Raw genomic sequence first — 17,105 nt, forward strand, 5'->3', positions numbered from 1 at the left:
AAATGTACTGACTTAATTAGTATTTATGCATGTTTAACTGGGTGTATTTTTGCTCATATGTGCAGCAATATTGTGGCCCTAACCATCATTCAAAGCATTTGCTCTGTCACTTTTTGCCTCCGGTATGCTTTTCAGACTTGATGATATAGCCAATGAAAATATCCTGATAGCAGTGAAAGCTGCTGCCACCAAACCTACTACCATTCAAGATAAGGAAAAATAGCGATGGGAAATCGTGGATTCTTTGAAACTGGCTTAACTAGCTATAGGAAAAAAATTCATCAGTAGCATGTGACAAAGTGAATCCATCTAAAGTCCCTTGCCATATTGTTATTGAGAGCAGCAACAACAGTGCAGCAGTAGAATTGATGTGTTACCATCCGTCAAAACAGTTCTATAATAACATATGTGTATAGTTCTTTGATATTTAGAAACATTTAAAATCACACCATTTTAAAAAAAAGTTAGCCTTATATGAAATGTAGGAGCCTGATGTTTGTCATGCATTATAATGCCATATAAATTCTCAAACCTGAAGACCTTGTCCATCCACGGTTACAGAATTTGCTCTTTGCATTTTTATACGATCCCCTTGAGTGTTCTGTTGCTGAGGGCAGTTCTTTTCTCTTTTTAAAGTGGACTGTCTCTCCTTTAGGATTTAAAAGCAAAGTATCAAAATAGTGGCCAAAAACGATTTGCAAAGTATTAAAAGATAGAAATTATTTGTCAATCAATGTTTCATTGTTTATTATGCTGGAAAAAAACATTGTGCTGTATTAGCATAGCTATGTGCTAAACAAATGATCAAGCATAGAACTTAGGAGGTAGAACATAGTTTCTATGTATTTGTACATATAGTTCTGTCTAGAGCTAAAAGCATGAAAGACACTTTGTGATTATCAATAAACCATATCTGTTAAGAATGAAATGAATCATTATCTAATATTTTGAGGGAAAACATTGTGTAATAAAGGGAGCAATGTGTTACAAATAATTCAGATGTATATATCTCACAAATATTTCACATATAACAAATACTGAAGCTTAAAATGATTTATGTACAGTTCTGCATACAAAGCTCTGTATAGAAATGAAATGATCAATGACAGGGATTATCCATCAATCAATTATTGCACCCATTATAGAAACAAAGTAAGAAAGACAGAATGATTGTAATACAATATGCTAATTATGATAAGAAAAGCAATGGCAGATAGCATTAGCATTAACATAAAACTAAAACAAATATAAATAGTTTTTGGAATTCTAAAAAAAAGCCTTCATATCAACATCAATTCATCCTTAAATTAATTGTCAGCTGGTGCCTCCAACTGGTCATGAAATTCAAATAGGCTGCTGCGAAGTACATTGTGTTGTTGTTCCATTCTTTCAGTAAAAATATCATATTTACAATGCAAGCAAAGTACTCAAGAGTTTCTAGATATGAGGACAAATTTACTAAGATAGAATTCTACTCCTATAGACATCCGCCTGCATTTGAAGTCGAATTGTGACTTCTGTGGAATTCACAAAATTCCAAGAAAGAATTCCTAGAATATCCCGAAACATTACTTAAGGTAGTTGCCACTCCACTTTTTAATCAGGTTGGAAGTCAGGGTTATGAAAATTGTCCTACCTGACCTTCCATTTCCTGTTTTAATTTGCACAGTCTATTGACCTTCACAATAAACATGTCTACACTTTTAGGCCCCTCACACCTACGGCACCAAACGGCAAGGAATAAAAGATCTCCGCCAAAGAGCCCATTCATAGGGAGCCCGTCAGGTATTACAGCACCGACCTGACGAGGAGCATGCCCTATGATGAAGCATGACACAACAGCATGCTGGGTGTGTGAGGGCACTAATTCCAAAAGGAGGGATTGCCCTTTCCCTTCCTTTAAAGAGGACAATCTATTATCTTTCTGGGATCTCTCGCTCTCATTCTCCACTGATAGGAACTGCATATCCTTGTTTGCTTTTATCTTGATTGGGCACGTATGCTGGACCTCATAAAACCCCTCAATCACCCTTTTTTGATTAGAACTCTACAAAACCATAAACATCATGGAGTCTAGTCTCCCTCTGTATCCAGTCAAAAAGATTGACCATTGTATATACAATCTGCCCATATATAATGAAAATATGCTGTTGCATATTAAGGGCCTTAATACGACTAATGCTGTCCCTGGGACTGCCACAGTCACGGTGGCGGTCTGACCACTGCCACACTGAAGGACCACCAACTGTATTATAAGTGTGGTAGTTGAACTGCCACAGAACGACTGTTACCACCATGGATCAGGGATCCTGTGGCGGTATGGCAGTGGTTTGAGGCCAAAATATGCTAGTGGTGCCTCAGCCACATTTTTTGAGTTGCTTCACTGCCACCCTTTTTATGGCAGTCGCACCGCCATGAAAAGGGTGGAGGTGAGGCAACAACAAAAGGAGCTCTCTTGTGCCTCTATGCACAGGGGTGCATGCAGGGGGGCACAGTTTGTGCTCCTCTGTAGTTTTGCACCCCTAGTTACTGCATGGGAAGAAATGCACAAGATAATGCATTCCTTCCTCGTGCAGGCACATGCACTGGTGGTCCCGCTGCAGTGCTGTTTATGGCTCACAATGAGACTTTAAACAGCACTGCCATGGGACTGCCACACTGCCCACCTGCCAGATTACAAAATTACTTGTAATTTGACAGGTGGGCAGTGGTGAGTTTCTGTGGTCCTGGACCGAAGTGGTGGTGTGCAACCCACTCCAGGACTGCCAAAACTCATAATAAGGCACTAAAAATGTAAAATGACGGAAATAAGGCTCAGGAGTTAGAATAAAAGCAAAGAATTTTCTAATAAAAAAATAATAAGGCATACCAGAGGCATAATCATGTTTGAGGCTTGACAGACCAGGACCTATGCAATCTTTGATGGCACTGATCGGGAAAAACTGCTAAGATGCCAGCGCCAGGCTGCCCCTTTCGGAGCGACAATAGCGCTTTATAAGTACTGCATACAAATACAAATACAAATACTCTCAGCATGTGCCAGTTTCAAAGAGTGGTGCCCCATATTACTCAATCCTTTCATAAATCTGACCTTCAATGTGGCTCGCATACTCCAGCTGCATCAAGCATGGCTGCTTACTCTTGAAGAAAAGGGAGATTTCTTTTGCAGAACCACACAAGATGCATGTGTGTGCATTATGCCATGTTATATCATGGAGGTAGGAAATCAGTAGAGTCCCAAAGAACATGGAGGTATGAGTGCATAACTCTCTGTGTGGGGCGCAAGAACCTACCTGATTGGCTTAGGTTATGGAATAATCCCAGGAGTGCATAGCTGGCTGAAATTATTAAGAAGACCTCAAACTCTAACATCAGAAAATGTCAAAACTAATATTTCTATGTGTGTTTCACTCAGAACTTACAATGTGAATACTATGATTATTGTTAGCAACACAGATTACTCATATAATTGAAGTTTCATTTGTAATATTTTTGGTGGACTAAAGTTATTGCACACTAATACACAGTGTGACTCTCTAGGTCATCAGGCCCTGATTCCTGTTGGCCGGAGGAACACATGCTATTTATCACTTCTGATAAATAACAACACGTTGGGGTATGCTACTTATCAGGTGTGATAAATAGCACCTTTTCTGTTTTTGTGGAGAATAACACACCCAAATGAACATGGTATGGTAAATACTGTATACTCTTCTCCTGTTAAATTCTGGCAGGTTTGACCAATTGAAATTTAAACAAGCAATTGCAATGCAATAGGTCTCACATTTATGCGAGTTTGAGCTATTGACATTGCAAATGACAATGCCTTTTATTTCTGTCTTCTTTTTTAAAACATAAATAAAAGGCATTGCCATTGATAATGCCAATAGCTTATACTCGTGTAAATGTGAGAACTATTGCATTGCAGATGTTTTTTTTCAAGTTTGCAGGTCTGGATATAGTGCAACTGTGGGGAGAGCTGCTGGGAGAGGAGTGGGTGATCAGCAGAGGGGGGCTGAGGAAAGCAATACTTGGGGAAGGGGAGTGCTGGTGAGAGAGCGGTTTCTGTGGGAAAGGGGTTAGTGGTAAGTAGAAGGTGCTGGAGAAGATGGGGTGCTGGTGATAGGAGTGGGTAACCTGAGATAGAGGGGTGTTGATAGGAGGAGGGTTGCTTGGTAAAGAACTGCTGCTGTATGAAGGTATTAGAAAGGGGCACTAGTAGAGGCGCTCCACGGAAGTGACAGTCGGTGTGAAGGGGTCCTGGAAAAGAGTGCTGTTTTGAAGAGGGTTGCTGGAGAGAGGAGAGTGCCTTGAGGGAGGGGTGATGGAGGTGGTGGTAGTGAGAGGAAAGGTTCTCGTAAAAGGGGGCAGGCTGTGTGAGTGGCCCGGTTTCAGCTCCTTGCATGAGGTTTACGACCCCCAACCCCGTATGATATGTCAGACTGATCCTATTTGGGAGAGTGGGACAGGCAGTTTGTACATCCTAGCGCCAGCTCCAGCACACCACAGTCCAGCTCTGGTGCAGGCTGAAAACTGCGAGGCCCCTGAGGAGGAGGGAGTAAAGAACCCAGCACAGGGCAAGGTGCGGACTGACGAGGGACTCTTAGGGCTCAAGATGCAGGCCGCACAAGATGGGTGTGAGCGAACTGGAACCCCTGGCACTACAGCTGCGCAGGCACTATCCTAAGCACTTCCAAGTAAGTGCCGGTGACACTGTGCACACTTGATACTCCCGCACTTCTGAGATGTTGCACCCACTGCACTGCGCATAGTAGTGCTGTTTGCTAGCATTCCGTACACTAAAAACTAGAAGTGGCGTGGCTAATATGATAAAAGCGTGGCTTAAACCACGGAAGCTAAAAGCCAGTGCTTTGCATATTGTGCTGCCTGACTTTTAATTGAGGATTTCTTTCAATGCAGCAAGATATATGATGTTACAAGTAACATCATACTTATAACGGGTAAGGTCTATTTGCCATGTCAATGGTTTTGTGGACTTTGGTGCCGCATGCACGTATCATGGTTATGTAAGGTAGCGTGCTGCATGTTAATGTGCACTATTTTAAATATGCTGTGTAAGCGTAAGGAGACTGTAGTTAGACAGGCTGCTTCTGGAGTAACTAGAAGTTACGTATCGGGTGAAGAACCAATAATAAGCCCGCTAACAACAAAAAAAAAGGTTAACTAATGGAAGGCGGCGATAAATTACCAGAGTTTTCCCCTCGCATAGAGATTAATAGATGTCTTGAAGAGACAGCGCAAGCACGCTGCCTAGGCAAGACCTAAAAAGGGTGAGGTATTTAAGGTACTCAGTTATTACAGGGTGTAGTAAATACCACCCAACTCGGGATTGTGACTCCTGCCCAAATAGGGTTTGAACAAAGGTTGGAAAAAAATGACCAACTGAAAACCAGGGCCCCAGAGATATTTCTACACTTTCCACATTAGCAGAAAAGGAAGAGGGGTGAAAGGAAACTTAGTGCAGTTATATATTGTATGATGCGTGATAGAAGGACAATGGAAACATCAGAGGTCGAAAAAGCAATGGTACAAATGCAAAGAAAATGGGAAACCATGGTCAGAAGAGATTTTTGAAGAACTGCTAAAAGCTGAAATCGATGTACACATTTGACCTTTGCAGTTCTGAGTCCCATGAGTGTTTTAGATCAACAAAGAAACATAAGCTCTATTGGATACCACAACAATGTCTGATTTTTCATTTTTGTTTTGAATGTTTGTATAGCACTGAAGATCCTTTCGAATCTACAGGTGTCTTGTAATCCTGAGAGATCAGACCACCTGGACAGATAAAACAGTAGGAAGAACACATTACATCCACAATCACTGTCATTTATCATGATGGCTGTTCATGGCAAGGAGCACTTTGTCAAAACCAGAAAAATGTAAGACATTTTGAATTTGGAGAAATGTAAACGTGTGATATCCAAATAGGATATAAAAGCATTAACAATGGTGATCAGTTTTCTTTTAAGTGTATCATAATTCCGCCGTTGTTTTAATAACTGATAGTGAGTTGACTGATCATGCTTACAAGAATGCTATAGAATATAATATCGATATTATTTTACATTATGGAGAGTGTAATGCTATACAGATTTGCAGTTAATGTATTAAATAGGGGCACATTTAATAATATTTCATGCAATGTAGCTAGGCTTCTTGCTGCTTTGCATGAAAGGTAAAGAGCTGAAGTTTACCATGTCCACTAAAATATGCTTCACTTCTGCTCTCTCCTAGTGCTGAAGCACTATGAGCTGCCTAGAGCCAATGCAGGCACCCATGTGCCATTCTGTAGAGGTGCATGTATTACAAGCAGGGTTGTTTTTGTACAGCAAGGGATATTTCCCTGCACAACACATTTTTTGAGAGACAATGTCTTTTTTCTATATGTGTGACGAATGCATCAATCATCGAAAGACAAAGTATCGAGGTAAAATAAAGATATTTCTCATTTTTATGCCTCTGTCGGTTGGGCGCACAATTTTAGCACACATCCAAGTTTACAAGTCTTTGTAAATCTGGAATAGTTTGAAAATACATGTGGATGCCTGGGAACATCCAAGCACCACCCATGTAACGCCTAACTTATGCAAAGTAAAGCAAAGTAGCGCTATGTGCAGTGTTGTGCCACCTTGGATTTACTAAACCATGCATGACGACTTCGCATGGCTTCGAAAATGCCAAATTGGATTTTGCTTCAGCCTCCACCACAGAAGTGGCACAACCCAAGACATAATTTTGTAAATCGTGGACCTAAATGCCTAACCCTTTCCAACCAATGTACCTGAAAAAATGCACAGGAAATATAGCTAAATGCCTTTGTATACTATTCCCAGTACATTGAGTGCATCATAATGTAAACTATAGTTATATGAGGATGGTATTTTCTTTGTTTATCGAAAATCTCAAGCTGGTATAAATATCATCTATTATTGCACTTGTATTGATATCCCAACGGACAGAGCTATACACTTAATATGTCATCCATCCCCTTGTTAACATATTTAATACTCTAGCCCTGCCAGAGGTACATATAACATTACATGTGTATTTGTAAAGTGCACGTATAACCCAAGCTAGGGTCTCAATGCGCTCAATAACAGATGTTTATTGTTACCCAACTCAATGGTACTCATTTTATCGTCTTCACATGGATGAAAGGCTGAGTGGACCCACCAGGACTTAAACCTGTGACCATGAGGCCATGAGGTTGAACAGTGGCCCCTACAGTGGATGCATTAGTCCACTAAGCCACCAGACCCGGCAAACAGTATTCCAGAACCAGCTCGTTCTCCAAAAAACTAGGAAGATATTATTTTGAAACCTATCTAATTAAAGCTATTTGTACCCCTCAACGCTTACATCTAGATTTTCACTGATCCCATGCCAGCTACATTCCTGGGCTTGTCATGGTGAAGGTCTGTGCTCGTGTTAGGCTAGAATTCAATTCAGCTAAAGATTTCTAAATTGGCTGCCAGTCAACCTCGTGATGAGCTTCCATTATGTGCATATAATTGTTAATTGGCCACAATGAACAATATCAGGCCTGAGTTATAGACTCTTTTTCCCACCATATAATTAGGACATCATTACCCACAGGATAGCCGAATTATACAAAACCTTTCCTCTAAACGTGGCCTCATTAGAATACGAGCCACAATGTACATTTAGTCAATCAGAGTGAATTAATTAAAATGTTACTGAATTAGGAGAGCAATAAAATTTAGCTGACATTTATTAAGCGACTTTAGAATTATATTGCCCAGCCAAAAGCTAAACGAAATTCCCCGCGTGTGTAGTATCGCCTGAAATTTACTGCCCATATCGTATACGGAATTGGAAATGCAAATGCCAATCGACCAATACATTAGGTAAGTTGTTTCTACGTGTAGAGAACGTGTGGCTGTGAGAACGAGTAGATATGTAGACCACTCTCAAATGCACGCCGCAGAAAACCCACCTCACGCTGAACATGGCTTGCAAGTTTACTCACCTGCGTTTAAGTAAAATTCTGCCAGATATATTAACACCTCCTCTCTTTGTTCCCATCAGTACATTTTTCTCTCTACAACAGTAATGTGAAAATGAATGTGGGTAGAAGTGTATTAAAAGTAGTATGATATAACCATCTATTTCTGACGTAGTGTAGACTCAAGAAAAGGGGCCATATCAAACAAAGCGAGTAACTGGGAGTGCTAATTTAAGACACCATGGGGTACGTTTACTAAGTTTTGCCCCTATTTTGCATTTCAAAAGTGCTGCAAATGGACACAAAATGTTTATTTGAAATTTACATTTCAGCACAAAACTTGTTTTGCGCTAGAACTTTGTCTGAAAGTAACTCAAAGCAGCAGGGCTGTTAAAATGAGGAGAATCCATGCATAACAAATATCAGAGGAATTGTTTGACTGATACATCGGATGTTATATGTTAATCTCGTGTATGAAAATACGAACTGTCAAAATGTTGATTCACCGCATAATGACAAACTGTATTAAACATGACCAGAAATGTAATAAAATATGTTTAGAAAATAAAAAAATAAAAAAAGCAGCACTTAGGGCTGCTTTGTTTTAATTGGCATTAAGGGCGCATCCCACCAGTGATACATGGGCTTTCTTCTCCAATCACCAATGGTTTTTGACAAATTAGCCTATCTATTAAAAAAAATACGGCTATGCATATAAAAATAAAGCATTTTGGACTCTTGCCTGTTTTAATTTCTCCAATCTCTTCTAATTTCGCATGCGTGCTTTACAATAGAGCAAGCATCCAAAAGTGGGAAAACTTGTAAAGTTAGTCTAAGCATGGTATTCTGTACTGGGTAGCTAGCCTTCCAGTAACAAGACTATTCTAGGCATGACCCAGACAGCTCGGCAGAATGGTGCAAAGGTGTTGGCGTGGTACTGGCAGCCTGTGTAACATCCCGGTCTGGGAAGAGAGCAGCACAGTGCCATATTTCTGTAGATTTGTCACTTTCCTGTTCCCTCCCTCTCACATAACACACAGCAACTTTCCTTGCTCAACTGCTTTGTAAGACATTTTAGTAAATATACCCTCATCTCAGCCACAGTTTTGGGCTGGCAAGAGTGTTAAATAGTTGAAATGTTGCAGCAGCGCGATTTCTTCCACATTATGTAATAATCGTAAATAGTGGTTTACCTCCTGAACTTTAAAGGCATGTGCTGATTTTATCCAGAAAAGTAGCAGACTTGTTGCCATATGTAAAGAAAGAAGCAGAGCATAACACAATAACATACATTAAACAACATAAAAACAGCGAAAATAGAATATCAAATAAAAACCTATGTGGCCTAACGGTTAGAGCGGTCGACCTTGAAGCTCAGAACTGGGGGGCATATTATCAACAAAGTGGCGAAGAGAGGCGTTAGCCATCTTGGCTTAACGCCTCTCTTTGCCACTTCGGAAACGCTAGGTTGCACCATATTACCAAGGATATGGTGCAGCTTAGCGTTTCCCCCTGCAATGGCGGGAGGTTTTACAGCTTATCGCCAGCGCAGGCACCCTTGCACCAGAGTGCAAGGGTGTCTGCGAGCAGGGAGGTTTGTTTATGTTCAGGAAGGAGTTCCTTCCTGCAGATAAACAAACCTTAAATGCCATTTTGTAACTTGCATGTGTGCTTCTTTATGCAGCACACATGTTAGTTACAAATTGGCATTTTTAAAAAGAGGTTTGTTTATATACAGGACGGGACACCTTCCTGTACTTAAAGAAACCTTGGCGTTTTGCTTTTTCCATGTGTGCACAAGGCTGCACACATGAAAAAAGCAAAAACGAGGAGAAATTTTGCATTTTTCCTCGTTTCGCCACCTTAACACTAGAGCCTTATTTATGAAAAGTGATGCATCGCTGCGTGAAAACAGCGATGCGTCACTTTTCACTGCGCTCTCCCTGCGACATGATTGATGCGTCATATTTATAATATGACGCATCATGTCGCAAGGAGTTACAGATACGTCAGTATTTCTGACGTATCTGTAAGCGCAAAAGTCACGCATTGCTGGGGTGTGTCACAAAAGTGACGCAACTCCAGCAATGCGTCCTTTCACATGGGGAAAGCCCCATGTGAAAGGGCTTGCGTCAGTCTTACGCCTGCTGTGAGGCAGGCGCAAGATTTTGACGCAACAGCGTCCCAAAAGTGACGCAGTGAAATCTCATAGATTTCACTGCGTCACTATTACGAGGCTTTTTGCGTGTGAACGCCCCCTTTGCATACATTACACCTGACGCAGGTATAATGTAGCGCAGGGGTTTACAAAGTGACGCATCTGCTTAGATGCGTCACTTTGCATCGGAAGCGCAAAACTCACGCTCGGCCTCATAAATGAGGCCCTAGGATTTTTCTGTTCTTAAATTTGACGCTGCCACCTATTATCACCAAGCTTGATAATAGGTAGCAGCATCAAAGTGAATGGGTGTTGCGGTGGAATGCCCCCCGCAACACCCACTGCACACCCCCTTTCACAATGAGTTTATCGTGAAAGGGGCCCTATTAACAAGGCAGCGTTAAGTCAATTAACATGGCTTTAAGCCACGTTAATTGACTTAACGCTGCCTTGGTAATAGGGCGATGCAAATATCGCCGCGTTATTGGCAGAAAAGTGCTGATAACGCAGCGATAAGGGGCGCTCAACATCCTGTTATTCTGGGCAAATCTCTTAATCTCCACGTGCCTAACAAAAGGAATGTATCCATCTGTAAAGCAACTTGTGCTCATCTAAAGCCCTCTGATACCTTCGAGTCAAGTCGCGCCATATAAAACTCTAGAAAAAAAATCACAATAAATTCAAGTTGCACTAAAGAGAAAAAGAAACAATGCAGCACAAACAGCAGAACACTTCACCATCGCAAAAAAACTCCACGCTGAAAATTTGCCATACATGACTGCCTCCTGAATCATTTTTTCATAATAAGGAGGTCAATTTACACCAAGTACTTACTTAACTTTCAACCAAGTAAATGAAATTGGGGACACATTTAAACCCTAGGTGCAGGGACCCCGAGGTGAGCTTGGCTACTGACCCTCTAACGAAACAGAAGTCTATCAATAACATTTCCAAAACAGTTATGCAAGTTGAACATAAAATAAATCTCCACCATGATTCTGTTTTTCCAAAGTGCATGTATCTTGATTTTCTCTAATGCGTCCAGTATTGTTTTGTAATTACTGTTTCTATCTACCATTGTATAATTTTTTTAATTAAACTAATGGCCAGTTTCCTGCTAATTTATTTATTTATTTATGAGATTTATAGAGTGCACTGTTACCCATGGGTGTCCTGGCGCTATGTGAAATCTCCCCAGAGTAACCGAGCCAGGCAGATACCTGGTTAACTATTCTAACAACAACCAGGTTTTTAGGTTCTTTCGAAAGATGAAAAGTTTTGAAATAGCTCTGAGCTGAAGGGGAAGCTTGTTCCATGCTTTGGCTGCATTTGCCACAAAGCTTTTACCACCCCACGATGCCTTTCTGACAAATTGGACATGCACCAATTTGGCATCTGATGAGCGTAATAATCAGCTTGGCGTGTACCAATAAAGATGTTCTTTTAGATAAGCCGGCCCTACTCCATAGAGGGCCTTGTGTACTAAACACATCGCCTTGAACATGGTCCGCTTCCTAAGTGGCAGCCAGTGTAATTTTCGAATCTCATCTGCTATTGGATCATATTTAGGAATGCCCAACAGCAGTCTGGCAACTGCATTTTGTAAGAGTTGTAACTTCTGCATTGAACCTTCCTGAATGGTAAAATACAGACTGTTGCTGTAATCCAGCCTCGACATGGTGAGAGCTGTAATCACTGTTTTACGACAATCGGACGGGAGCAGAGGCAGAATTTTCTTACAAGACCTCAGGGCATAGGACGTGGCAGAAGCCACAGAATTGACCTGGTCTTTAAAATTGAGCTTCTGATCTATCCAGACCCCTAGATTTTTTACCTTCTTAATAGGTACGGGAAGAGGACCCATAGTATCAGGCCACCATTCTGGCGTCCAGAAGTTGGCATCATTCCCAAAGCATACCACCTCCGTCTTGTTAGAATTTAACTTGAGGCAGTTCTGGGCCATTCAAGTCCCCACTGCGCTCATGCAGTCATTGAATCGGATTGCTGTGCTTTTGTACTCCGCAGGAAGGAGAGACACCACTATTTGGGTATCGTCAGCGTAGCTAGTAAGGCTAAACCCAAAGGACTGAATAAGAGGTGCGAGGGAGGACACATAAATATTGAAAAGTGTCGGACTCAGTGAGGACCCTTGAGGGACCCCACATGGTAATGAAAACGGCCACCTGCTGGGTCAGATTAGACAGAAATGATTTTAAGAGTCTCCAGGCCGCGCCCTGAACCCCGATCTCCTGCTAATCTACCATAAGTTACACAAGTCCAATGTATGGCGACCAAGGGTTACTTTTGGGCAAATATTTCAAGATAGAAAGTGATGTGCATGTGTGAAATTGTGCTCGAATAGCTAGCAGGAGTTTTAAATCATTAACCTGAAATAAAATTAATTTCAAGAACAATAACAAGCCATTTAAATGTAATTACAATTACAAGCCTTTCATATCAGTGGTGTCAGAAATTCAGTTGTTGGTTGAAGGGGGTGACCCCTGTTCAAGGGACAGCGACAATACCTCTCTGGGTTCACCACAAACATCGCTACGTCAACCTGTTCTTAACCCTCTGGTGGCTTGGCACAAAAAGCAATGTGTAAAATGTTCATGCAGCACACACACAGTAATAAAGTTAAAACAGAAACACAAGGAAATTCCCATACCAAATAAAAATGAGTGTAAATTAAAAAAATATATTTGACACCAAAAATTCTAAATGGTAGAACTGGAGGTATAGGTTTTGACAGCTTAATGTGAAAACTAGTGCCTAAAAGATCAAAGCACCAACGTGGACATCTAGTTGCGCAAGACTGAGTCAAAGCCGAAGAATATGACGACGGCGATGGAGCACGGGATGGATACAAAAAGTGGATCAGGCCCGGTTGGCACTTACCTTCAGGTAGGGAAGAGCATTTTCAGAAAATGTTCTGAGAAGGTAAGGTTCAGTGAGACAGAGTCTTCCTTTGGATCTTAGAGCAGTTTTTAGCCAAAAATATTCCAAGACCAAAATTTAGGATTCGGACTATCCGAGCGCATTTAATAATACCACCAAGGTTCCAGAAGTTGAGGGGCATCCCTAGGGGGTTAGTACTCTCTTAAGTTGGGTCCAGGTGTCGGTTCAAGATGGTGGAAGCCTTTTCAGTCCATGAGGCTCTGAACAGGAGGCCAGGTAACTAGCCCTTGGAGTCACTCTGGTAGTCCTGAGTTTAGGTGACGAAGCAGGGCTCAATCAGCAGCGCAGGCCTCTGAGGATTCAAGACAGACCCTCCAGGTGCACAAAGTAGTCCTTTCATTTGCAGCAAAGCAGCCTTGTGGAGTACACAGCAGACCACAGGAGCAGGCAGTCCTCTGAGATTCTTTTGCAGTGGGTCTGAGGGTCCCCTTTTAATACATGGTGCATCCTTTGAAGTAGGAGAAGTTTCTAGAGATGTCAGTTGATGGCACACCTAATCCCTCTATTGTGTGACTGTCTTGCAGGAGGAAACAAAGTCCAACTGTCAGTTGCATCCAGTCATGTGTACCAGGAGAGGCCGCAGGAACCAAATAGTTTAACGCAGGAAAATGACAACTTTCTAAATGTGACATTTTCAAAATTTGAACTTAAAATCTGACTTTCACTTTAAATAGGATTTTTAATTACAATTTCTTAGATACCAAACACACACTGCTTTCCTGTTCCCAATCAAAGGTTAGCATCTATTAAATGTAATATGACAACTCAACGTTATTCTATGGGACAGGTAGGCCTCACAGTAGTGAAAAACTAATTTTGGAGTTTTTCACTACCATGACATGTATGACCTAAAAGTACATGTCCAACAATTTAATTACAATGTAACATGTCCTATGGCTACCTAGGTCTGACCTTAGGGTTGGTGCATGCAGGAAGAGTAATAGACAATTAAATTACTGTGGTAGAAGGATGCCCATCATTGGATGGGGAATCCCTATAGATTTGAATTGAGATCTAAATTGTGGTAGGGTTTCTGGAGATATTCAACATGTTAACACACATAGGGCTGAAACAGCAATGGAGTTTCCATAAACCATACACTCTTCACCCCACCAATCATCATCATCACTGACGGGTCCACTGATGATAAGGAAGAAGAAGGTGAAACACGAGGTGTTTCGCCACAAGGTGCAAGTACCAGATCCCCCAAAAACCTCTGGACATTCAATAGCAAAGGGGAGTAAATGGAAACATACCCACGCCTACTACCCTAACCAAGCCCACAAATTTGACACCTGATCATACAGTACAGCCACACTAAGATTTGGAGTATATAATACGCTGATTTGGGAGTGTGTTGTCCAAGAATCTTTCAGGGATACTAGATAGACTTGCTAAGCTTGAGGTTACTATGCTAACTATTCAAAAGTCTATTAATAGTATAAGGCTCGGGATGGACAGAAGAGGCTAACAGTGCGTGACAGAGGCAATTCAGGGGGTGTGCATGAGGCTGATGGGCTTAATACATTGACAGGTAGACAACCTAGTATAGCTACACAGCCCAAACTAACAGTCACTGCTCATAAAGAGGGTCATGGACTCGGGAAAGGTCTGGCTAAAAATGGAGATTTGCTGCAAGGTTGTTAACTAGCAGTAGGAGGGTGTGCCATCAATGGATCTAGGGTTAGGGAGGATGGTCCGCTCAGAGTGCACATGATAAATCAAATCCTGGGTAGCTAAACATATTAGCCTTTGACATACATGATTGCCCCAATCAGGTGAATTTGGATGGATTTGCCACCTGAGTGTTGCCCTTATGAGGCGATTTTAACAAATGTTCCTAGTCTTTTGGATAACGAAAAAGAAACAACATGCCAATTGAAAAATAAAGTCTGCCATTGGTTATCTTGTAACACCGATTTTACAAGCTCCAGTTATCATGACATTTTATTTGTCAGAATAGTGGGGTTGGCCCCTTATATAAATCTATCCATGGTGATTGCATAGTGATCAACTGCAGATTTCCAGCTTTAGTGAAGAAATTGATTAAAAATGGGGGGAAACCACATTGGCTGTGTTCTAGTTAGGGAATTGGTAATATGCCACTGGTTTTTATTGATAGACACCTTATGGTCTCATGTGCAGCAACTATAACCAAAACTGCATTAATCAGAATCTGCAGAGGGACAAAGAGACATTTGCAATAGCAATCAGTAACAGATATCAAGCACTCACTGACTAGACAATCCAGATTGACTTAAGTCGGTTAATGGTGATATTGTGGTAATGCTTGCTTTGGATTTAACTGGATATTCTTGGGGGGGGGGACTTACATAGCAATATCACACTAGAAAATCAGAACCAAAGTGCAGATTCCATCCAAGTATAACATGTACCTGATCAAACTTTAGGTAGAGACAAATCAACAGCAGGTTACTCAATTCAGGGAAGTATAATTGATGATCAACAAGTTTAAATTATTTCATGGAAGGTTGGTGGTTTAAGGGCTAAACGAATTGACCCAGAGTGCGGCAAAATGGGGGACAGTCACCATGTGAATGTTTCAGGAAACTTGGGCAACTGAGAACATTCACAGGGTGGGGTACACAACATTTTGGGCCCGATACCCATGCGGTTTGGAAATCATTCTGACTGAAACAGTTTGGGAATGGTTTTTGACTGACTCGGATCGGAATAGTCCCACCGATTACAATGCATCCGGATGCTCCCAGATACGATTTGGTCGGACTCCCATTGACTTCAATGGAAGCCTATGTTCCGACCGAATGCATAGGCTCCCATTGAAGAAAGGGGTTGGCAGGGGAAAATCGGGCACCCTGTGGTGGCCTGCCACACTGTGCATGGCTGGTAAGGAGGGCCCATAGGTACTCCCACTGTCCTGATTGGGAAGTCTCAGGGTGCAGGGAGACTCGCAATGGGCTCCCAAATTCTGGTTCCGACTGATTATTCGAGGCAGACGGCACGATTCGAAAGGCTGTCTGAATACAGCATGGTAATCGGTCATTCGGAAACCCATATCTATCCTCCTTCCTGGGCAAACAAGAGGGGCGACACCCAAATCAATAGGGATAAAGATACCTTCTCCTGCTAGGACCACTCCCTGTGAAGAGTGCCATATTTTTTACCCCGAATGCACTGTTCTGCAAAAAAACAAAATGGGGAAATTCTCTCCTTAGTCTGAAGGTCTGTCTAACCCAATCCAGAGGTATGGCTTACTATTGACTAAACTCCCTTCCAGCCCCTCTCCTAATCTATTTAAGGGGGCTCCTATCTGCTGAGCGATGTAGGCAGTGGGAGTGGTGTGGGATTTTTGACATCTGTTTTCTGCAGAGGCTCCTGCCTTTGAAATCCAGCCTACCTACCCTGCTGCTTTCCTGTACCTGGCTTCTCCAGGAAGCAAATGTCCTGCCACCAAATGGCTGAATTGTTGAAGCCTCAGGCCTTGTCACACATACTCAGGGAGGAGTTTGTTACAGCCTGTAAAAGGTTAACCAATCAGAAAAGGCTGCTATAGGACTGCTTTAGGTAACTTCAGGATAGTAAGTTTTAAAACTACTTTCCTGTAAGTTATAATAAATCTGACCTTGACAAGTGTTTGGATTTATTGCAACCATTGTTTGTTGTTTTGAATGATATGTCTAGCTAGCTTCAATCAAAAGTTAGACTTTACTAAGTTTAACAGAGCCTTCACATACTAGCCTATGGGGCTAGCAGCACTAGCCCCATAGAGGTATGGCGCCCCATAGAGGTGAGCCCCGTAGAGGTGAGGGAAGAGGTGTGGCGCCGCGGGCAGGGCGACTGACTCCGGAATCTGGGGATCACGGTTCGATCCCCGGCACCGGCGGCAGATTAGCCCAGCACCATGTGACTCTGGGCAATAGCTTGCTTAATCTTCCCGACGGCCCCCAGCGCCTAGAGACCCTAACGGGTGATTGTGCGCTTTACAAATGTGGATATTATTATCATTATTATTATTAT

The 17,105-nt window shown here is 41.9% G+C and overlaps 1 protein-coding gene across 2 annotated transcripts in view; it reads right to left on the reverse strand.

Annotated features, from left to right (window-relative positions):
* Positions 1-17,105, reverse strand: part of DGKB (diacylglycerol kinase beta) — a 1,755,973-nt gene that overhangs the window by 1,201,301 nt on the left and 537,567 nt on the right. For both annotated transcript variants that reach the window (XM_078663763.1, XM_078663762.1), the window contains one exon: positions 533-649. In XM_078663763.1, coding sequence (XP_078519889.1) covers positions 533-649 — 117 coding nt within the window. The remainder of the gene's footprint in view (positions 1-532; positions 650-17,105) is intronic.

This window comes from Lissotriton helveticus, chromosome 10 (assembly GCF_964261635.1).
Source record: "Lissotriton helveticus chromosome 10, aLisHel1.1, whole genome shotgun sequence".
Taxonomy (NCBI): Eukaryota; Metazoa; Chordata; class Amphibia; order Caudata; family Salamandridae; genus Lissotriton; species Lissotriton helveticus.